The sequence below is a fragment of the Penicillium mononematosum genome, assembly GCF_028829835.1.
Source record: "Penicillium mononematosum strain IBT 11891 chromosome Unknown utg000005l:1.0-9366267.0:1.0-9372171.0, whole genome shotgun sequence".
Classification (NCBI taxonomy): domain Eukaryota; kingdom Fungi; phylum Ascomycota; class Eurotiomycetes; order Eurotiales; family Aspergillaceae; genus Penicillium; species Penicillium mononematosum.
In genome coordinates, this window is record NW_026643275.1 from 3,112,128 (window position 1) to 3,133,818 (window position 21,691).

General features: G+C 49.1%; 8 protein-coding genes across 8 annotated transcripts; 6 read left to right on the forward strand and 2 right to left on the reverse strand.

Moving 5' to 3' along the window:
- Window positions 1-503: 503 nt before the first annotated feature.
- On the forward strand, window positions 504-2,905 carry N7519_009283 (sterylglucosidase 1; the record flags this gene model as incomplete). Its single annotated transcript, XM_057296056.1, has 3 exons — window positions 504-887; window positions 951-2,201; window positions 2,273-2,905. 3 exons carry the CDS (start codon window positions 504-506, stop codon window positions 2,903-2,905), a joined length of 2,268 nt encoding a protein of 755 aa, XP_057143938.1.
- Window positions 2,906-3,676: 771 nt separating this feature from the next.
- On the forward strand, window positions 3,677-7,833 carry N7519_009284 (karyopherin MSN5; the record flags this gene model as incomplete). The annotated part of the gene is made up of 9 exons (XM_057296057.1): window positions 3,677-5,165; window positions 5,220-5,344; window positions 5,395-5,466; window positions 5,522-5,746; window positions 5,803-5,906; window positions 5,965-6,223; window positions 6,281-6,423; window positions 6,479-6,808; window positions 6,864-7,833. 9 exons carry the CDS (start codon window positions 3,677-3,679, stop codon window positions 7,831-7,833), a joined length of 3,717 nt encoding a protein of 1,238 aa, XP_057143939.1.
- Window positions 7,834-8,440: 607 nt separating this feature from the next.
- N7519_009285 (putative NADH-ubiquinone oxidoreductase subunit GRIM-19) lies at window positions 8,441-9,219 on the reverse strand (the record flags this gene model as incomplete). Its single annotated transcript, XM_057296058.1, has 5 exons — window positions 8,441-8,489; window positions 8,563-8,715; window positions 8,842-8,948; window positions 9,044-9,167; window positions 9,215-9,219. 5 exons carry the CDS (start codon window positions 9,217-9,219, stop codon window positions 8,441-8,443), a joined length of 438 nt encoding a protein of 145 aa, XP_057143940.1.
- Window positions 9,220-9,312: 93 nt separating this feature from the next.
- trm10 (tRNA (guanine(9)-N(1))-methyltransferase) lies at window positions 9,313-10,549 on the forward strand (the record flags this gene model as incomplete). The annotated part of the gene is made up of 2 exons (XM_057296059.1): window positions 9,313-9,438; window positions 9,488-10,549. The coding sequence occupies 2 exons, from the start codon at window positions 9,313-9,315 to the stop codon at window positions 10,547-10,549; spliced, it is 1,188 nt and encodes a 395-aa protein (XP_057143941.1).
- Window positions 10,550-11,158: 609 nt separating this feature from the next.
- N7519_009287 (uncharacterized protein) lies at window positions 11,159-13,727 on the forward strand (the record flags this gene model as incomplete). The annotated part of the gene is made up of 3 exons (XM_057296060.1): window positions 11,159-11,177; window positions 11,290-12,851; window positions 12,909-13,727. The coding sequence occupies 3 exons, from the start codon at window positions 11,159-11,161 to the stop codon at window positions 13,725-13,727; spliced, it is 2,400 nt and encodes a 799-aa protein (XP_057143942.1).
- A 361-nt stretch (window positions 13,728-14,088) lies between these two features.
- N7519_009288 (uncharacterized protein) lies at window positions 14,089-16,877 on the reverse strand (the record flags this gene model as incomplete). The annotated part of the gene is made up of 2 exons (XM_057296061.1): window positions 14,089-14,863; window positions 14,914-16,877. The coding sequence occupies 2 exons, from the start codon at window positions 16,875-16,877 to the stop codon at window positions 14,089-14,091; spliced, it is 2,739 nt and encodes a 912-aa protein (XP_057143943.1).
- A 519-nt stretch (window positions 16,878-17,396) lies between these two features.
- Window positions 17,397-18,151, forward strand: N7519_009289 (uncharacterized protein; the record flags this gene model as incomplete). Its single annotated transcript, XM_057296062.1, has 2 exons — window positions 17,397-17,407; window positions 17,524-18,151. 2 exons carry the CDS (start codon window positions 17,397-17,399, stop codon window positions 18,149-18,151), a joined length of 639 nt encoding a protein of 212 aa, XP_057143944.1.
- A 628-nt stretch (window positions 18,152-18,779) lies between these two features.
- On the forward strand, window positions 18,780-20,797 carry N7519_009290 (fungal specific transcription factor domain-containing protein; the record flags this gene model as incomplete). Its single annotated transcript, XM_057296063.1, has 5 exons — window positions 18,780-18,824; window positions 18,895-19,471; window positions 19,524-19,950; window positions 19,997-20,285; window positions 20,348-20,797. 5 exons carry the CDS (start codon window positions 18,780-18,782, stop codon window positions 20,795-20,797), a joined length of 1,788 nt encoding a protein of 595 aa, XP_057143945.1.
- Window positions 20,798-21,691: the final 894 nt, after the last annotated feature.

Here is a 21,691-nt window from a genome sequence, read left to right on the forward strand (position 1 = left end):
AGACAGCGGGGAGAAACTGTCGTGGTGGAGCAAAGCGGCGGTCGGCTAGCTCGATACGTCACTTCTTATCGTTATCGAAGATGATCTTCTAGCTGGCAACGAGTTAGCAATGGGCGCACTGTTGGCTTGAAGATTTGAATTGGGCAAATTGAGAGAAAGGCTCACCTTCTGGATCTCACGGAAGGCTTGCAGAACACAAGTCGAAGAGTCAGTTGCCTGCGAGGTTGCTCGAAGTGGTCAGAATCACGTGCTCCGGTGATTTGTACGAAGAGCTGGGCAGCTGAGCACTAGTGACCTTCGTAAAAGGTTGCCAAGGCTCGTTCGCAAGTTATTTCAATACTGCTAGTCGAGTTAAATCGGAAAGTCGTTGCCTGTTTCCAGATATCTACTTCCTACGAGCTGTGAACTTTGTATACTTCGTTTCTTGACTTGCCCACCTCCCGCGTAACACCGGAAGTCGCGCGATTTCGTTCAACTCAAACTTCGGTAGAACCGGGGCCACAATGGCTCCTCTTCATCTGAAAGTCGAGGGACAGACCTTTCGAGACCCTCACAATCGTGAAATTACGCTAAGGGGGATAAACGTTGCGGCCGATGCGAAGTATCCAAAGACACCCGACATCCCCTCATACATCGCCGAGAACTTCTTTGACGCGGACAATGTCTCCTTCGTTGAACGGCCTTTCTCACTTGAAGATGCCCAAATTCACTTCAAGCGCCTTCGGAAATGGGGTTATAACACTATCCGGTACATCTTTACCTGGGAAGCCATTGAGCATGCGGGCCCGGGAGTTTACGACGATGAGTGGGTTGCATATACTATAGAAGTCCTCCGGATAGCCAAACAATATGATTTCTGGGTGTTTATGGACCCCCATCAGGACGTGGTGAGTACATGTGATCACCCGGGCAAAGAGCTTATAACCTTCTTTATACTAACCCCTTCTTAGTGGTCTAGGTTATCAGGAGGATCTGGGGCACCGATGTGGACGCTCTATGCGGCGGGACTGAACCCTAAAACCTTCAAAAACACGGAAGCCGCCTTGGTTCAGAACACATACGACATCCCCGCGGAGTTTCCTAAGATGATCTGGAGCACAAATTATACTAGACTGGTTTGTCAAACCATGTTTACGTTATTTTGGGCTGGGCGGGACTTTGCTCCCAAGGCAATCATTGATGGGATGAACATTCAAGATTATCTCCAGAATCACTTTATCAATGCATGTGCGTTTTTGGCTCAGAGAATTCATGAAGCGGGTGATCTTGATGGCGAAGTGATCATTGGCTGGGAGAGTATGAATGAGCCTCATCGCGGTCTTGTTGGTGTACAAGACATTTCAGTGATTCCGCCGGAGCAGCAACTTCAACTAGGTACTTCACCGACAGCATTCCAAGCAATTCTCACTGGCTCAGGCAAGGCTTGCGAACAGACAACATGGGCATTTGGAAACTTCGGACCTTACAAGACTGGCACAAACCTAGTAGATCCGGCAGGTGTCATAGCTTGGTTGCCAGCTGACCATGATGATAACAAATATGGCTGGCAACGAGACCCTGGGTGGAAACTTGGAGAGTGTATCTGGGCTCAGCACGGAGTTTGGGACCCGTCCACAGACGTCCTTTTACAGAAGGATTACTTCGCAAAGAGACCTCAGACGGGCGAGCCGCTTGACTATGAGAAATTTACGAACTCGTATTTCTTGGATCATTACCGAGCATACAAAAATGCCATTCGCGGAATCTGGCCCGATGCAATAATGTTTTGCCAGCCACCGGTGATGGAGGTACCGCCTGATATCAAAGGCACTATTGACGACGACCCGAACATGGTCCATGCGGTTCATTTCTATGATGGATTGACTCTTTTGACGAAACATTGGAACCGACTCTACAATGTAGATGTTATTGGTGTTCTCCGGGGCAAGTACCTCACCCCTGCCTTTGCGCTTAAGGTCGGCGAGACGGCTATTCGCAACTGTTTGCGTGACCAACTCAAATTCCTCCGCGATGAAAGCCGGAGTTATATGGGCAGTCATCCCGTGGTGTTTACGGAGATTGGAATTCCCTATGACATGGACGACAAATATGCATACAAGACCGGTGACTATAGTAGCCAAACCAGCGCTATGGACGCAAATCATTTCGCACTGGAGGGTAGTACTTCTAATGGCTTTACTCTCTGGGTATATGTCACACAAGTATGTATATTTGCTTATCAAACCCGTGCATTTGCTCCCCAAAACGGGAATCGTATACTAACACTATCTAGAATGACCACGAATGGGGTGACCAATGGAATGGGGAGGACCTGTCTATATATTCCCGCGACGATCTAGAACTGCCCGCAGGATCCAGCACACGGCCTCTTGATCCAAATTCCCCGGCCTACTCCGAAAGCCAGAGTAGCGGAGCAGAACCAAATGTTGGACCTCGTAATCTCAAAGGTGCTTTGTCAACTCCCTCGATCTCTAGTGACCGCTCCCTGCCATCGCTACGACAGCAACAAGGGTATCGCGCCGCGGAGGCATACCTTCGCCCGAGTCCAACCTACGTCAGCGGAAAGTTGGATAGTCATGTTTTTGATCTGAAGAATTGTGTGTTTACTCTCTCGCTGACGGCTAAAGGGGCAACCACCGCAACTGCCCCCACCGAAATATATCTTCCTGATTTCCATTTCCCGGAGAGTAACATCGTGGTCACAGTCAGCGGTGGCAAGTGGGACATTGACGTCCAGGACATTCACGGTGCCAAGCTACAGCGCCTGCGATGGTGGCATGCCGAAGGAGAACAGGATATCAAGATCGAGGGACTGAAGCGCAAGCCTGGGGAGTTTGGTAATCCTGGAGGCCAAGATATCGGCTATCTAGAACAATGCCAAAAGGGCGAGTGTGCCATGATGTGAAGTTGCTAATTGTGTTTCAAGAGCTAAGTTCCTTCAATTGCTTCCTTATATATATGTGTGTATCTTGCATTGTTTCTTTTTTCACTGCCTCTTCGAATTTCAATGAAAGACACCAAATGATTCTCCAAATGATATTCAAGGTCATTTTAGATTGTATATGTGACAGGTCTATAGGTCGAACCTTGGAAGTATATAACCGCCGGGGGTATGTGAGATAAGATAAACAATGAGGGGCATAGTTTGGGTAATAGGTAGCTATGATGACACGAAAACAACGTAGGTTAGCAGAGATTAGCATAGAACCAAGAAAAATTATAGCAATTGTTGCTTAACTAGCCAGTTTTGTTGAAACACTTCTATCAAGTCCTTTACCCAGTGCGCCGCAAATGTGAAAGAAGAGCGGAGCATCAACGGGTGAGCGGTGTGCCCTTGTTGATCTTTAGGGAAAATTCTCAGCCCGACAAGTCACCAATTGTCCTCTGCAAGTTTTCCCTTTCGAGATCTTACTTCGCCAACTACCTTCGTTGCAAAAGTACCGATTCGTAACTTCAAGTCCGGTCCTCAACCTCGAACCACCCCTCCCCGGAAAGAGCGAGTGGCGCGTGCGGATGGCCGTTGCGGTGTCCGTCTGCTAAACTAACACAGGACGAATTCAACGGCCATCGAGTCTTACCTACCTTTCCCTGACTATGCGACGCGGTCTACTACAGTGATACGAGACTGAGACTATACTTTTCTGTTCGCCAAGTACTTCTGGAACGCGTCAACAAGATGGCTGCGGAGGAGTTGTCGGAGGGCGGCATGGCCGACATCATCCGTGCCCTGCAACTCATTCACAACCCTGCATCGTCAAACGATATACGGAAGGAGGCTTCTCAGTTCGTGGAAAATCTGAAAGAGTCTGACGCTGCGGCGCGAAATGGCTTCCTCTTGGCCTCCCGTATGGAGCATGAGCCCGTTGTACGATACTTCGGTCTTACTCTCCTCGATCACGTTCTTCGCCAATACAACTTCACCAATCCCGAAGAAGCCAAGACTTTACGCATGATGATTTTGCAGCTCGCTGAGAACGTCCGCCCCGAAGACCCTGCCTATTTTCGGAACAAGATCTCCCAGTTGTGGACCGAGGCTGCTAAGAAGACCTGGGGGCTGGATTGGATGGATATGGATGCCAACCTGGTTCAGTTCTGGAGTGCATCTCTAGTTCACAAAGAGTTGGTACTTGCTGTTCTGGAGACTCTTTCCGAGGATGTCTTTTTCCGAGAAGATACCGCCTCGTCACTTCGCGGAGGAGAGCTCAATCGGTCGCTCATTGAGATTTTTACTCCTGCAGGAATCGTGGAGCAAATTACTGGGGATAAAACTACCGCCACCATTCCACGCTGTGGACAGGAGGGCTGGCTCGTTCGCATCTGCGAATTTCTTGACAATTGCGTCCAGAATGTCTCTAGCTCGGAACAGGCTCGAGATGCGGCCACAAAAGCTCTGGCAACTTTGAGATCTGCCTTGTCATGGTCCGTCTACAAAGGCGTTATTGCCTCCCAGGTCGTTCCCAGCATTTTCCGAGCTTTGCCTTGTCAAGATGATCAGGTGCTTCTCTCTGCAGTCGAAGCACTTCATGCGCTTTATGGAAGGAACACTATCGGCAGCGAAGACTCACAGGAGCTAGTCTGCCTGATATTTCAGTCAGAATACCTAGTTGTTCTCCAGCGGCTTTACGAATGGTCAATCGTGGGCCCGGACGACGTCGATGAACCCAAATATCTTATCTCTAAAAAGCTTTCCGAGATGATTTCATATATTGCAGGATGCTTGGAAGATGACAAGTTCTTAGTCTCTACCATGGCCCGTTTGAATCTGCCGCCATTCCTGCAATTCATGGTCAACATCATGCAGCACCAGAGTTTGACGGTCTCCATACCTTGCTTGCATCTTTGGTCCAGACTGTTACAAAACTCAAAAATCAGTAACCTGGACTTTGTGGTAGAACAAACTCCTCAATTTTTGAACATTTGCACCCAGAGGCTTCTTCGTTGGGAGTCTCTGCCGACTGAATCCGACGATCCCACGGTACAGTTCTTAGTCGAGGATATTGATACAGTTCCCGAACGACATGCATTTGTTGGGAATTACCGCCGTTACTGTTCCTCGATCATCGAAACCATCACCTTCAAGCGGCCTCAAGAAGCGGTGCGCGAAATCCTGGCCCGGGTTGACACCAACCTCGACAACTTGTATAGCGGTGTTCAGCCATTTAGCAGTGAGTGTCAACGATCTAACGAACTATGGACTTAGCGACTCATTTAATTTGCAGTGGCGACTTTCAGCAAATCGTCGATTCCTCTCATGCGAGCGGATGCTCAATTCGCAGTGGTAGAGGCTGTCATCAAGGGCTACAACAAGTGGATTTCGGCGCATGGGAAAACACCCCAACGTGATGTAAGAGGATGAAGCAGGAACATGAATAATCAGTTGCTAATACCTGATAGGAGTCTAAACGAATGGAATTAGAACATGCGGTGGAAAACTGGGCTTCAACTCTAATGCAAAAGTCTTTCGAGGTAAGTCATTTTGCACAAACCGAAGCAATTTCATCCACTCATATCTTTGCAATAGGATCCGGTTTTGAAACAAAGGGTCATCAAACTAGTTGTCGACATCTCCTCAAAGGCCTTGGACAATCATCAAGGATTTGCACTCAAAGTCCTGGAACACATTCTGATGTCACGTCTACCAGATCGATCTGAATACCCATTGTATTCCGAGGCTGTCAAGGAACTACATGGACTGGCAAGCTCCGAACTTCGTCGGTTAGCTATGCGTTATGCCGATTACTTCTATGTACGTCAATTCTCACATCCTGATCGTTCAGCACTCTCTAACAGTGCTCATTGCAGACTTTCTATGATCTTCTTGAGCCAAAGATCAAAGAGATCACACTGGCTAACCGCATCGATGACAAGTTGCAAATGGAACTGACTTCTATCTTGCTCATTATTATGTAACCTTTCGTCCTATCCGGGTTTCCATCTAATTTCCCGCATACTAACTCAATTCAGGCAACGTGCAACCAATGCAGACCCTTATCTGCGTCAAAATCGACTCGCATCATTCCTTCACCCCATCCAAGAGGCGTGGCAAGATGAGCAATTCCGTCACAGCAGCTCCACTTTCCCCGGTTTTTGCAATATGCTTGGATTGGAAAATGTTGGTCCATACATGCAATCCAAAGAAGCACAGAAACTGGCAGACTGGTCTGAGGTTGCCTTGGACAACGAAGGAAGGTTAGTCCAAGAAGAGATGACTAGAAAGTTCCAGGTAAGACATAGAACCCACTTTCCTGTGCGAGGGCCCATCTGACCCATTATATTCTAGCTATTGCCATTGCGTGGCACCAAAACTATGTTGGCTGTTTCCACAGATCGAGTCAAAAAGTCCTCGCCAGCCTATGTGACCGCCTGTCAGATGTGGCACGAATTGATCCCTATCATTCTTCCCACTTTGCTGCAGCTTGTCAGGTAATTACCTATGCTAATGCAGGCCCATACAATCAAGCTAACTTTCAATTTCAAGAAATGCCCATGCCTTCCATAACCCTGCCAATTGGAACATGGTCGAAGGAATGCAACCAGTAGTCGAACGTATCCTCACGGATCGATTTTGGCAGGCTGGTATTTCTATTGGTAGCCGCGATGAGTTCTATGCCAGAATCACATCGTCGAAGTCTACACTTGAAGGGTTTGCATCATCAGTCCGAGGCAAAGTCAGAGCTGTCCGCGAGGCATGTTACTCCATGCTATTCAGCATGAGCAGGATGCGAGAGCACTTTTATGGATTCGCCGAACTCCCAGGACCCCTATCCGAAGCATTATTCGTTGACTCACCGCATCTCTCCTCCCATCAGTTCTCGGTTCTTCTCAACATCTCGCGTTGTCTGATTGACGACTGCCCTGTGCAGTTCCGCAGCCAATTCTTGCCCCCCCATGTTGTCGACTTTATTCACCAACATTGACCGCAAAGTCACCACAGAATGGGAAATCATTGAACAACGCAGGGACGGGATTTCGGATGGAGATCTCACGACGGAGATGAAGTCTGAAAGTGTCCTTCGTCAGTTAACTTACTCTGCTGTGATCATGGTAGCCAGTCTATTCGATCCACAGAGAGGTGGTAAATACTCCCTGACCCGCCGGCTACTCATAAGCGTAAACCACCCGATACTGACGGAACGTGACATCTCAGACCCAGATGGGACTGAATCGGATCCCAGCGCACCCCAGCCGACTCCGAACCTCTCTGATTCTATCCGCCATTTCGTCCTTTCATCCCCCCAAATCTTTGAGCCAGTCATGCTCTTCTGTACGCACGCTCTTCGTATGCGCGATACGCGCAGCGGCAGCATTATCACCCGCGTAATTCGGTCAATTCTGCAAGACTTTGCGCCCACGAACGATACCCCGGACACCCCAACCATCGCCACCATCCGCGAATTCATATGTACTGATGTCCTCACAGCATGCATTTCATCCGTACATGAGTCATACTTTGTTGATATGCAAAAGGACCTTGCCCAGCTAATTGCATCGATTTGGTGTCTCTATGGCTTCTGTAGCGAGACTCCTCGTGCTGTTTTCCTGAGCTTGCCGGGAATCAGCGCAGAGAAAGTGGCCAGTACTGAGTCTGCACTTCATCAGACTACCTCACCAAGACAGCAGCGCGCATTGGTCTTGGAGCTTCTTGAGCCCTTGCGCGGCATCAGTGTTGCTGAGCAAGGGAAGATACTAGGTTCTCGCGAGGAACGTCGCAAGGCCCGCTCAGCTTTGCAGGAGAGATACATGACCAATGAGATGGACACCCAGCAGCAGAACCACCGTGTCGATATTAACGATGGTCCCGATCTTGGTGGTGTGGCTGATCTATTTGGATAGGCCAAGCATCATCTGCTTTTTGGGCAGCGAAAGGTTGGGATATGCTGTGGTGCTGCCCAGCTTGTTGATTCTTCATTTTACATACGATGGATGGTCCACATCTCCATTCTGTACACCATTTGCGGCCCGGCCACATTTTTGCAATCCTTTCTGTCTGGATCTGGGTTGCAGCTTTATCAACTACCCCCATCGTTAGCGAGCAGCGGCACTTCGCGAGAGATGATATCATAAAAACTACATACCATTACCCACAAATATATTACCTTCCATCATATTAGCCTATTTGTGTTTCTACCACGAGACGAAGATCTTGAACGAGCAAAGAAATAAGACATATTGCAAAAGACTGAACTAAACCCTTCACTAGGCAAGTAATATCTACAATGTTTTCCTCGAAATGGCTTCGAGATGGTTTACCCTAACTACCACCACAATGCTTCTAGCTCTCCCACAACGATCAGAAAGGCCCAGTTCAGTCCGTATACCATGGAGGCAAGGGGTCACCCAACCAAGCATCACAAAACACCAGCATCATACAGAGTCAAAAGGAGGGAACGGAGGTACAATATCGCTCAGAATAAGTGTGACATTGAAATTGTCAGACTGTCTATTGAGTGAGATTGGCGGGGGTATAGGCGAAAGTAGGGCGGATAAAGCTGTCAAGGCAAGCAAAATTAGAAACAAACCGGGAAATGACATAGCATCCAAGTGCGATTTTATGGAACATACCGGTCGGAGTTGTAGACCTTGGCATCGGTGCCGAGAAGCTCCTTCTCGCGCGCCTTGTCGGCGTAGTGCCGACGGACCTGGTCGCGGTCTTCCTCGGCCTGGAGGAGAGGAGTGAGGTGCAGACGAGACCACATCTTCTCACGGGCGAGCTCACTATCATCCAAACACATATCAGTCATTGAGTTCACTTCCTCCCGCTAGCGAGTTTGTATCGGGGTCCAATTGCGGTTCTCGCGGGTCGCTCGGAGTCAGGAAATGGGCCTGTTGGACGAAACGTACCGCTGCTCACGGACACCGTGGAAGTACTTGTAGAAACCGTAGGCCATGATGACGTGCATTCCAATCATGTAGTAGGCGGGCTTGAAGCCGCGGGCAGGGATGTTCCGCTATAGAGAGTAAGAAGCAAGACCGTTAGCTTGGATGTCTGTGTGCTGGGTGCGCAGGGCCATTGGGTGCCCCGAAACTGGATTGTGTGGCTCACCTTGTACTGGACTTGAGCGTAGCCCCCCGTTGGGGGCATATCCTGAGGCATTGTGACGGTAATGAGCGGGTAAAGGGCTTGGAGGGATAGCGAGGAGCCGCTGTGACGATTGGAGAAGTTGGGTCTGGAGGGTCACGTGAAGTTTGCACAGTAATGAGGGCTGCGGCGCACGTCATTGGTTGATGAGTTTCGGGGCGGGCGCTTTTTGAACTTTTGATCTACAGTCGACAGCCCACCGTTATTTTTTTGCTTGTCAATTCCACTGAACAATGATGGAGGAGCAAGAGCGGCCTCGGAAATTAGCCAAACTAGACCACGACGAAGATACCACCTACGAGATACTCGGCCCTGCCATGACTGGAGCTGGTGATGTTGCCGGCAAAGAACCGGAGCCTGTGAGCGCTCAGATTGGCAATGAACCTCTCGACCTGTCGGAATTCACAGTCCACAAGGAGACAAAAACGGACAACGAAACCCACAACTCAAGACGGCGCGGAGGCAGCCGCGCCTGTTATGTCCAAAAATCAAATGAAGAAACTACGCCGCGCGGAAGCTCACCAGCAAAAGCGCGCACTTCAAAAGGCCCAGAAAAAGGAAAAGATCATAGAAAAGCGAGAGCGTCGCAAGGCTATGATTGAGGAGGCAAGGGCAAAAGGCGACGAAGAAGCTGTCAACAAGCTACGGGCGTTGTGGAAAGGCAAGAAAGCCAAGCACATCAAGTCCACACTCATACCTCTGACATTCGTGATGGATTGTGGCTATGATGAGCTGATGTCTGATAGAGAGCGCATCTCACTAGCCGGTCAGCTCACGCGCTCATACTCGGACAACAGCCGCGCACCCTACAGCGGACACATGATGTTCTCGTCGTTTGACAAATTACTGAAAGAGCGATTCGACACCATATTGACATCACACAAGAACTGGAAGCGCGTCCGATTTCTGCAGGAAGACTTTGTGCGTGCTGGCGAGCTGGCCAAAGAAGATATGGCAGCCCCGCGAGGAGGTCAACTCGCTGGACCGTTCGCTGAACAAACTGATGCGAAGCCCGAGGACGGTGAAATCATCTATCTCAGTAGTGATAGTGAGAATACTCTGACCGAGCTGAAGCCTTACAGCACTTATATTGTCGGAGCGCTAGTGGATAAAAACCGACACAAGGCAGTTTGCTATAAACAGGCGGTTGCGAAGGGCATCAAAACCGCCAAATTGCCTATCGGGCAGTACATTCAAATGGCCCATCGTCCTGTACTGGCCACCAACCATGTCATTGAGATCATGCTTCAATGGCTGGAGCTTCGTGACTGGGGAAAGGCGTTCATGAAGGTTATTCCCACCCGGAAAGGCGGAGCTTTGAAGGGAACTCAGGATGAGGACGGGGACAACGCCGAGAATGGTGATGAAGATGTGAACGAGGAAGATATGGAAGCAGAACAGATGGAGCAACTGGAAGAAATTGCAGCGTTGGAGGAAGGAAGCGAGGGCGAAAATGTAGAGAAGCAATAGTTTGAGCTGTCCAAAGAATACCTTGTACATTTTTACGACGCCCAAAGGGATGCAGACAGCGATTGAGATATGAAGATACGCTTCTCAAGTAGCTTCTCCGGTAAATTTTTTTTCCGTCTTTTTAGTGATCTTTTTTTGGGTAGTCTTCTCAAGCAGTCTTTCTAGATGTCTGGTTATATAGATATTTCTTGCCCCTTCTCAGCTTGTTTGGTGCACAGCAGAAAAGTGCCAAAAAGGCTTAATTTGTGGAATGGACTTTACCACGTAAAGCCTTTCAAAAAGACAGTGAACGTGACTCCATGGAGGTACCTAGGTAGAAAAGCATATTGCCTATTTCGGCATAGCCCTGGAAGGTGCTTACCTCAGCAATTAGCCACCACAGCCACAATTTGGGAATCTATGACGGAAGCGATTTTCATTGTGATTATTTGCACAGGAGGGACTGGCTTTTGCTTCTTTCTCTATCCTCCTCATACAGGTAGAAGGGCCTTTGCTGTTGTGTCTACCTCTTTTTTGCTCTTTCCCATATTACTTTCCCTTCACCTGCTCTTGCCCCCTTCCTCTCAACTGCCTCTCGGGTTTTTTGTTTGGCAGCTGCCCCTCGCAACCATGTTTATGCTCCGCAACGGTAAGCAACGCGCCTTTCATGCCCCGCCAAACCCCTCCATATCAGGACACTTTTTGTTGTTTTGCCTCTTTGAACTAGTAAACTGATCTTTCCTCTTCTCTGAATTCAATAGTGAGCAAATTCTTGTTCGGTGACGCTTCGAAAGAATCCATCATCGAAATCCCCCAAGGCGAGCTGTATCTGGTTCGCCCACAGTCGCCCAAAGGTTACTCTGAGCTTATCTTCAAGGACGCTGCTGCCACGATCCGACGTACCGGCCAGGACTTTCAATACCAGCTTGTAATCCAGAGAGCCTATGAAGAGGGCGAGGAAGAACTCGCGGACGACGACGGCGAGCAAGGCGCGGGCGACGGCCTAGATAAGGACGAGAAGGTTTTCCTCCTAGACCAAACCCTCCATTTTCGCTCTGAAGTCCGTGACGGAGGCGCAAAGATATTGGCTTGGGATGATCTGAGTGGCGACGCTGGTGATCTTTTTGAATTCATCTGTGACTCTTCGGTCCCATCGGACAAAGTCGCCACTTTCGAGCTTGCCGCCCTCCAGTGTCAGTACGAACGCAAACACCGTCGCAGCGCACAGAAGGCTACCGAAGCGGAGTTGGAGGAGTTCTCATACAGCGAAGAGAAGCCCATTCCATCTGCGAGTCCGGTCTCCTCGCCGACTAGAAATTCCTTGACAGCAGAAGATTCAGCTGCAGCCATGGCAAAAGACGTGGAATACGCTCAGTCCAAAGGAAAGATCAAGACTGCCACTCTCGAGGAGGAACCGACTACTGCCCCGCCGTCTGCGGCCCATCCCGAAGCCAAGGAGATTCTATGCAGGGAAAATGCCGAGCTGCATTTGTTCGACTTTTCCACCGGAACCTTTGTGCTCCAGGAGTCGGGCATCGTTGCTACTGTCTCGGAGGTCGGTACTTGGCAGTACTGGCTCCAGATTTCTGGCAAGGACAAGGAGTGGTTAGGACAGGCTGTTGTGGCCGACATTAACCCCGTCTTCAACTTCGAATATCTTTCGTTTATCTTCAACCACTACGGTGAGGATGGTTCGGCCTACTCATGGCTCCTGCGATTCAAGGACCAAGCCTCGGAAGAACGTTTCCAGGAGGGTCTCATGCAGGCGCTATGGGAACAGCTCAATGAGGTGAAGTGGACTAAGGTCAAGGAGAATGACCGAGACTATGTTCTTGATGCCTTCCAGGATCTTACCATGGAGGATGCCGACGACAAGCCCGAAGAAGAAGTCGAGGAGGAAGAAGAGCCCGAAGAGGAATACGATGGCGACCAGGACGATGCTCAGCGCAGTGAACACTACGACAGCGATGAAGAAGAGGAAGATGTTGTCACGCGCGATGCAGATGGCAACGTCAACTCGCAATTGGCAGTCGGTTACAAGCATGATCGATCATTCGTTGTGCGCGGATCCAAGATCGGTGTCTTCAAGCACACCGCTCACAACAACCTTGAATTCTCGACGACTATTTCAAAGGTCGAGACCCCCAAGGGCAACCTTTTCAGCCCCAAGAAGGTCATGCTCCATGCCGAGGATCAAAACATGATTCTCCAGAACGGGGATGATCCCAATTCGCTGTACAAGATGGATCTGGAGTACGGCAAAATCGTCGACGAATGGAAAGTCCATGACGATATTCCCGTGGAGACATTTGCTCCCGAAAATGTAAGTGATTTATCGTGTCTTGAAATCTTTCTCTGGACGAACTGACAAAACACGCAGAAATTCGCACAAATGACCGCCGCGCAGCCATTCGTCGGAGTCTCGAAGAACGCCCTTTACCGCATCGATCCTCGTCTTTCTGGAAACAAGCTTGTCGATTCCGATCTGAAGCAGTACGCCAGCAAGAATGACTTCTCGGCTATGGCTACTACTGAGAAGGGATACCTTGCTGTCGCGTCCAACAAGGGTGACATCCGCATGTTCGACCGTCTTGGCGTCAATGCGAAGACTCATATCCCGGCTCTCGGTGAGCCGATCATCGGTCTTGATGTATCTGCAGATGGACGCTGGGTGCTGGCAACTTGCCGTACCTACCTTCTCCTCATTGATTCGCTGCAGAAGGAAGGAAAGAACGAAGGCAAGCTTGGATTCGAGCGTGCTTTCGCGAAGGACTCGAAGCCTCAGCCCCGCCGTCTTGGCTTGCAGCCCGCACACGTTGCCCAGTTCCAGCACGAGACAAAACAGCCTCTCTCGTTCACCACGGCACGCTTCAACACTGGTGTCGACTCAACGGAAACTAGCATCGTCACCGCTACTGGCCCCTTCATCATTACATGGAGTATGAAGAAGGTCATTGCCAACCGCAAGGACCCGTACACTATCAAGCGGTATGGCGAGAATGTCATGGCTGATAACTTCCGGTTCGGTTCTGACAAGAATGTCATCGTTGCTCTGCCGAATGAGGTCAACATGGTCGCCAAGCGTACCTTTCAGAAGCCTACTCGTGAGAGTATCGCTGGCCCGGCCACACCAAGGCGTGCGCGCAGCGGATGGAGCAGTCGTCTTGGCAAGGATGACATTGTCAACTCGCCTTATTAGTCTTGACATCCGTTTTCCCCTATGTCTCTCATCGGCCCCTGGACCTCCCTCTATTTTTGTACCATTACCCATACCCCCTGATGTTTTGTGCTTTTCCATCTTTTCCAACGTTGCGATTTCTTTGCGGGGTTTTTGCTGTTCTGACGCCGCCGGAGATCTCTATATTGGAGCCTTCACATTCTCTACTCTGTTTCTTTAATTGAGATTCCTTTTCTTGGGCCATATTAATCTGGAGCTAAAGGGCGGCACTCCATAAACCAAATTTTATTCTGCAAGGTAGCTAGTTCAGACAATTCGCAAATGAAAAATATCCAACAATTAATAACCTATTCCGGAGGCGTCGACCAATGTCCTCGCTAACTTATGTGTCTTCTATCACGGTGCTTACGTTGACACTCCTTTTCCTCAATATCTCACGGAGGCACTCATCACAAATCCATCCCTTCAATTCGAGAGGTTTTCCAAGCATACAGCTCCGCTCCCTCACCACCTTGGCAGTAGCGCATTCAAAGCACCATGCGTAAATGAACTTCCCCTTATCACGGACTGCTTTATCAAGATCTTTGACTGAATGGATCAACAACCCATACTTCGCCAATAGGCGAGGGATGGGGTATCGGCGACAGAATGGACATCCCAGCATCTCAGTATTAATCACACAGCCTGCAGAGTTGTACTTGTGCCATCGTTCCAGACAGATGGCGCACATTCGCTGGGGGCAGCCGTCTCGCCCACAGGCTGGGTAAACTTTTCTGGGTTGGTCGAAGCACAGCGAACAGTTATTGTCACTTGTTTTGCCGTCAGCGACGAGTTTCTGGAGGGTTGAGACCAGTTCCTTGGAGTTATGGATGGGCTTTCCGTCGTAGCGTAGCTGGGGTTCAGATGAAGGGAAAAGCCTGATTCTGGAAAGGAAGCCCTCGCTTCCCAGTCTAGTAATGATTTGAAAAATGGATTCGCTACGGATGTGGGAGTTGAAGTCCTTCTGGAAGCATACTTCCTGGCCATTGGCGTCTTGGACGAGCCAAGAGAACTTGTTCTCGGTGAATAGCTTATATGGCGTCACTTCGAGCGTTGTTGTTAGGTCATAGCCCGAAGTGCACAGGGGGCAGATGAAATCTGACTCTTTGAACGAGGCCCTGTATTCTTCGGGCCAGATCATGCGGTTTAAGCACAGATTACACTGCACGGTTGGGCAGGAGACGCATCCTGCGTGACGTGGTCCGAGCTATTATCCCGGCTGCCTTGGCTTCGACAGTAATAGCATTTCGCGGGACGAGACATCCTCAACCCATCAGGGTGATATACAACGTATTGGGCACGGCAGGATCGAGAGGAACATTCGACCCAGATGGCCTTGGAAGTGGCATCTGTGTACACTGAGACTCCTCTGTTAATGTATTTGTGCTTCTGCTCCTCGTACGAGCCGAGGCAAAGACCGCATTTTCCATTGGCGCCCATCATGGTCACGGATCGGGGATACTGACACTCTCTGCATGTCACTAGTGGTCCGACTGGTGCGATTGTTTTGTCTGCTATCCGCGTAACTCTAGCTTGAAGTTGAGCATCAGTATGCTGTTCTAGACGTTTGAAAGTAATCAGACGGTCAAACAGCGTGATGTCAGTAGGGTGTAAGATCCGGGACCGGTTGTCGGTCAAACTCATATCTTGCTGTTTCTGGTGTGCTTCGTCAGCGTCAATGAGAAGTGTCAAGCATCCAAGAGTCCATGTTTGAGGTATCGAAGGGTCGTTCCATTTGTCTTTGAACGCGAGCATCTCCTGCTCTGCTACTTTCATCAGCGGCACGATTCCCATTCGCAGACTGAGAGCAGCAAGGAGAGCGGCAGATCGAGCCGGCAGCTTTGTTCCTGGCTCAATGGTGTGTAAAAGGACTTTCCAGAACTGTCTATTGTACTTTTCCTTTATCAATACCAATGGAATCTTGGCCACATGATCGGCATCAGTACTGGAGATGTGGTCGGGCATCTCACGCGCTGATGCTACCACAGTCAACCTGGTCAGAATAGCACCAAACTGCCGAAGGACACCGGGGTTGCAAGATCGCCCAATTTGCAAAAATTCGGATCGGGTCATATATGAGACAGGCCTGTTGGCCCCATCGTATGCATAATCATGCCGTTTGTGGGAAAAGTCCAATGTAGGGTCAAGGAAGGCACATGGGTACATTTCTGTATCAGGGACACTGTTGATGATAGATGTGATCTCTTCGGCAAAGTCTGGCATAGGGGCGGTCTTCCTGGGAACATATTCTTTCATGACATCCGTAGTCAACTCGACCTTAGAGATGTTCTCATTGCCATACATGTTCATCCACATCTCGGACAAGAAATATGGAAACGTGCTTTTATCCCGCTCATTCTCAATGCTGTCAATTTCAGTAACCGAGATATAGCGTAACAGGTTTGCGAGAAAATCCTCTTGGCCTTCCTTGACAGAAGAAGGCCCTTTCTCCACTTCCGTCCATGATAGAAGCAAATCAACTGTCACCTTTGCAATGTCCCCCTTCAGGTTGCTTTTGACTTGCACACAAGCTCCGTCTGTCCTGGTAGACAGGTAGATATACCAGGCAGCATTCGCTTCCCCCACAAACTTATGGAGAACAGTAAAAACCTGTGCTTGTTTCGGTCCATCTCGAAGGGCATTGCACGCTGACACCCAATCAATACATGCGAAACCATACAGAGAGTAAGATCCCGGGGCCAATAGTGCAGCTTTTTCCATCGGTCCACTGCAGAAATCTCCAGGGTAATACACGTTTGGAATAGGGCGGGTGTCAGCGTAGAGAAAGATTAGTGTTTTCGCATTCGACCGCATGACTTCGCAGGCCTTTGCGAGAGCTGTCTTGATAGCGCTCTGGGGCTCGGGGTTCTTGTTCGCGCGGAGTCTTTTGGCGAAAGCGACTAGATCGGGCTGTTGCTCTTGCGAGTGTCTTTGTTCGCCCTGATTCAGCCATCCTGACCACTCGAGGACATTATCGCAGCGATAGCCGTGGTATGCTAGAACCCCGATTCGTGAAAAGCATCTAGTTTGAGTGGAAATCGAAATTACTTCAGGCAGGGATGCGGTTAGTGAGCGTAGATAGCAGCTGCGATAAGTTGATGTATCAACGATAAAGAGTAAGTCGTGCTCCATTTTGATATGATGAAAATGAAATAGATGTGTTATGTTAAAAAGTTACTGATGAGATGGAAGTGAGTGAGAGTAGATATAGAAAGTCTGGGAAGTTACCCAATTTGGCTTAGTAGGAGCTTATACAATTCAGTCAAGACTCACATCCGATCCGAAAAAGGCAGACAGCTTTATAACATCCATAGTAAGATACGAATTTGTGTTTTATCCACTGAACCTCATAAATCCATGAGACCATTGCACGGTACTTGAGATGTGTCTACAATGTTGTGTATATATATCTGATAGTAAAACAGGAAGCCCCATACGCTGATTCAGCAGTTAATATGAGGTTACGCCATTGTCAAGCCACCGTTGCATCCGTGGAGACGTAATTTACATGGATACGTACTAGTGGACTAGTAGTATGTACCATCTCCGCTGATGTAGCAACGGTAATCTTCAAAAGATCCCCCCCCCAAACTTCAAGTTAGCTGAGCTTGTTGAGGTTACTTACAAACTCTCTTCAAGGTGCTTGGATAAATGGCATCAAAGTAAGTGTTATTGTTCGAAGCGCCTACCCAAGAAGAGGTAGATCAGAAGGGGACAATATGAAATGAAGAACAAAAGCAAAAGGCCATTCACAGATACTGACTAAAAATTTATAAAGCACGATTAACAATGAAGTCCACGACATAACTATCGTGCGGGGAACAGTGGACGCCGTTCCGGCAGTCCTCCACCTTCTAGATACCGCAGTCCGATGGCTGGTATCGCACGACAGAACTGGGCAGTGGGGAGCAGCACCGTTTTCTGAGAATCCACAACGCGCCGAGCAACTCAGAGAATTTGCAACAACTGGCCATGGCCTTTGGCTCGCTGTCGTTGCGAATAACACGCCCATTCTACGTCAAAATGGACTCTCCAGTATAGAGCCGCAAACTATGAACGGAGAAGCTCCTGGGGTCATTGTAGGTGCGCTTGCTATTGGAGAGAAGATGCCCTATGTGACACCTGTCTCTGAGCCGGAGCTTTACGTGCGATTGCTAGTCACGGATCGCCAATGTGCTGGCAACCAGATTGGCAAACGCCTCTTGGACCATGCGCGTGATCTTGCCAGCAAGGCTGGAGTCTCATTACTACGGGTAGATTGCTATGCAGGTGGTGACGGCAAATTGATCCAATACTATGAGTCTCAAGGGTTTAAGAGGTTGGAAAGTTTGAACGTGGGAGGAAAATGGCCTTGCCAAGTGCTTGCTCAACAGTTAGACGAGATGGAAGGAGAAGAGAGACATTGATTCTTTCTTTGTCGGAGAATACTTCGTGACTCCGAAATGGACTTTTACATTTTTCAGATACAGTAGCTTCGCCTCGTAAGCACATTATATCAGGGCTGCCCTATTCGGTATGTAACGAAGTCAGCTATGCCGACACGAGTCCGATACGAATTCTGTTACCGGACTTGTATCGGGGTAAACTCACGTGGTAGGCCTCTGACAGCGAGGACGCGTTCTCAATTGCTCCTCATGACTCAATATCATCAGTGAAGCAAGCGAAATGACTTGAACAAGGTCACTGAACCCGCAGAATACCAATTCCAACCCAGTGGACCTGGAAATCGAGTCCGAAGGAGCACTGAATCCACACCAGTGTGGGTCCAGTTTCGTGACGGGGATACAGGCAACATCGCCCTCCCAGGTTTTTGAACATGTCAGCACCCACAACCAGGCGCAATCGTGCTCTGGCCTCATGTGAACCTTGTAGAGAGAGGAAAAGTCGATGTGATCATGGCAAACCAATTTGCGCCTCCTGCCAGCGTCGTGGGCTCGACTCTCGATGCTATTACCATCCCGCACCTCTATCTAAAAATCGGAGTGCACGACTGACCATTTCTACGCTACCCCGATCAAACCTTGCTACGCCATCATGGAGCAGGAACAGCGTAAAAGGCTGCCAGGCCTATCCTGGACGGTCTGCGGCTGGCCCGCCCAAATTCCACACATGGCCTTTCATGTCGACTGTCTCTGACACGCTGCCACAGACACCCACGCCGGGCTCGCATGACAGCAAAGCTTATGAAGCCCATCTAGCCACCATGAACGAGATTGTGTCTCAATTGAGATACCTCCCAGTCATTGCAAAGTGTCTCCATCAGTACTACTCTTTTAAGCATAACGCACTTGTACCGAAACCAGTCGTTCTGCACCTCCTGGAAAGGCTCCGTACAGATCTGGTATCTGCGGGCCATATTCTTGGGGAAAAGGGAGAGCAAGTCGAGTTGGGCGATATCTCGGAGATATCAGAAACTGTGCTGCTCTCTTCCTCTACAGAGGTCATCATCACCCCATCCTTAGACTTGCATGGTTTCTGCGCCTTGTTCTGTGGCGCGAATCTTCGGGTCGAGACTATCGGTCTTTTGTATACTATGGCTGCCCGTGCTTCGGTTTTCTTTGTTGACCGCGACGAGGATAAGGATGGCGCATTTGTCCAAGACATGGTTTGGTATAGTACATTGGCCTTACGACTAGCTCGTGACCTTGCACCTCAGTCAACCGACGTTATCGTGTGGTTAGCGAATGAAAATGCGCAGCTCAGATCATTCCTTGAAGGAGATGCGAGTGAGTCGCGTCATGCAAATATTGTTGATTGTCGGATACTGATTGATTCCAGGCCTCGGTGTGTGGCGTTTGGTGGGCGATCTTACTACGGATTTATTAGCTCTGGGCTTGAACAGAGAAGCGACATATTCCCCCGAGAGAACGCCGTTTTTCCTTGCAGAGTGCCGGAGGAGATGCTTTGTGACTGAATATTATCTCGAGAAAATGTTCGGCCTGGTGTTTAATCTACCACCTCGCATTACCTCTCGATATGTTGATGTCAAGCTCCCCCTTGATTTGTCAGATGATGAAATTTTCGCGCAAACCCCCGAGGAATTAGAGAAAGCAAAAGGTCGGCTCACAGAAGATGGCTGGAACACGGATGGGAAACTTAGGGCAGCAACCTATGCTCGACTACGATATATTTTGAGTCAGTTTCGTGAAGGAATCGTGGAATATCATTTTCAAGCATCACAGACAGCTGACTCTGTCCAGCTCAGGTATGGACCATCAATCGGTGCTGAATGGCCACTGACAACCAATTAGAGATTTGTCTTCTCAATGCCGCCAGACTTGGGATAACCTGCTTCCCCACCTGAGGTATACTCAGGATTGTTGGGAATCTGACATGCCTCTTACCACTTGTTATATGCATGCGAAGATTCATCTGGCCTACCTCCAAATCCATTTCCAGATATACCACCTCCTTGGAGAAGATAGCTCATCTCCGCTTCCCGAGCTGCTTGATGTGTCTGCAAACATACTGGAGACGGTTGTGCAAATGGGAATTTCTCGCAGAAAAGGTGCCTTTACCTTCAATGATTTGCCTGAAATCGTACGTACTCCCCTCCCTTACCGTCCCATTCCCCTTTTTTTTGCATAGCTGACAGGGTGAAGCTTCTGTCCTGCGGCTTGCCTTCTGCCGCAGTCCTTTCGACTGCACTCGAGAATATTACGCAAGGTCCTTCAAGAATCCTTCCGTCTAGTATAAAGACGTCGGCTGTGATCCGGAATCTTTCTGTACTTTCATCGCAACTTGAAAGTGTGGCCAGTTCCCGGGAAAGAAATCAAGCATTCTGTTTGCAGGCTGCAAAAGCCATCACGGAGAAGTTGGACAAGATCTTGGACAAGTTTGCGACATCAAAGTTTCAGGCAACTCCCGATGTCGCGACAAGCACTGGCGTGAGCCCGATGTCAGTCCTGACCCCTGATATTGACAGTTCCTTCGCTGGTGGAGACGGGGAGATTGGTGCTATTAATCTGGACGACTACGAGAATTTTGATTTAATGTCTTGGGCAATCGATTTCGACCTGGGAAACACGGCCAGCGACTGGACTATGATGTAAAATCAAAATCATTGTATACAATTCAATCATGACTGACATACACATCCGATCCGAAAAAAGAAATACAGCTCCATAGTAAGATCCAAATTTGTGTTTCATCCGCGAAACTGTTGAACCTCTAACTGATTCAATATCTCATCCTCTGAAAACCAACATCCATGCATCCCATATGATACTCGCTGTGGGAGGAAGACCCGTCATGCACCACGATATTGAACTATGGAGCCAACGCTTTCCCGGGATCGGATTCTCCCCAGTATCATCCCGTGAACAAAACCAGCCCTTAACGTAAACAGGTATGGTTTCTTGGATATAGCTATCAACTAACTGCTGTCCCGCAATCCCAGGTCACCACATACCTATTTCAACCAGATGATTATTAGCCAGATTATGTGGTAGGTCATAGTGCAACTCACCGTCTTCGCGCACAAACCGGACACGGAAATGCATGTGCCCTGTCCCTAGGAATAATTAGCAGGTAGGTCTTGTATAGTCAACTCTCACGTCCTCACCGTTAAAACCCGTAGAAACCGCGTCAATCGCACCCCACATATTTGGCACATTTCCAGCGTATTGGGCGGCAGCTCTATCGACTCAAACTGGTCTTCGAACTGCCTCAGCCATTGAACCAAGTTCAGATGTGGACAGATATGGAAGGGTGGTGATTGATAAAGATCCGTATCAGCAAAGGACTGCCTGGTGAACACCCTACAATGAAAGTCCCATTTTACGACCAAGTCGTTTTCCTGTGACCAGAGGGATATAGTGGTTGAAATGTCTATCATAGTGTGGTCTGTATTCCGGCATATGTGATGGAGGAGTCGTTTGGTTTCCTGCGATTGAGGGTCGAAGTGTAGGTTATCTATAGGATCCGAAGTATGGCTTTCGTATTCC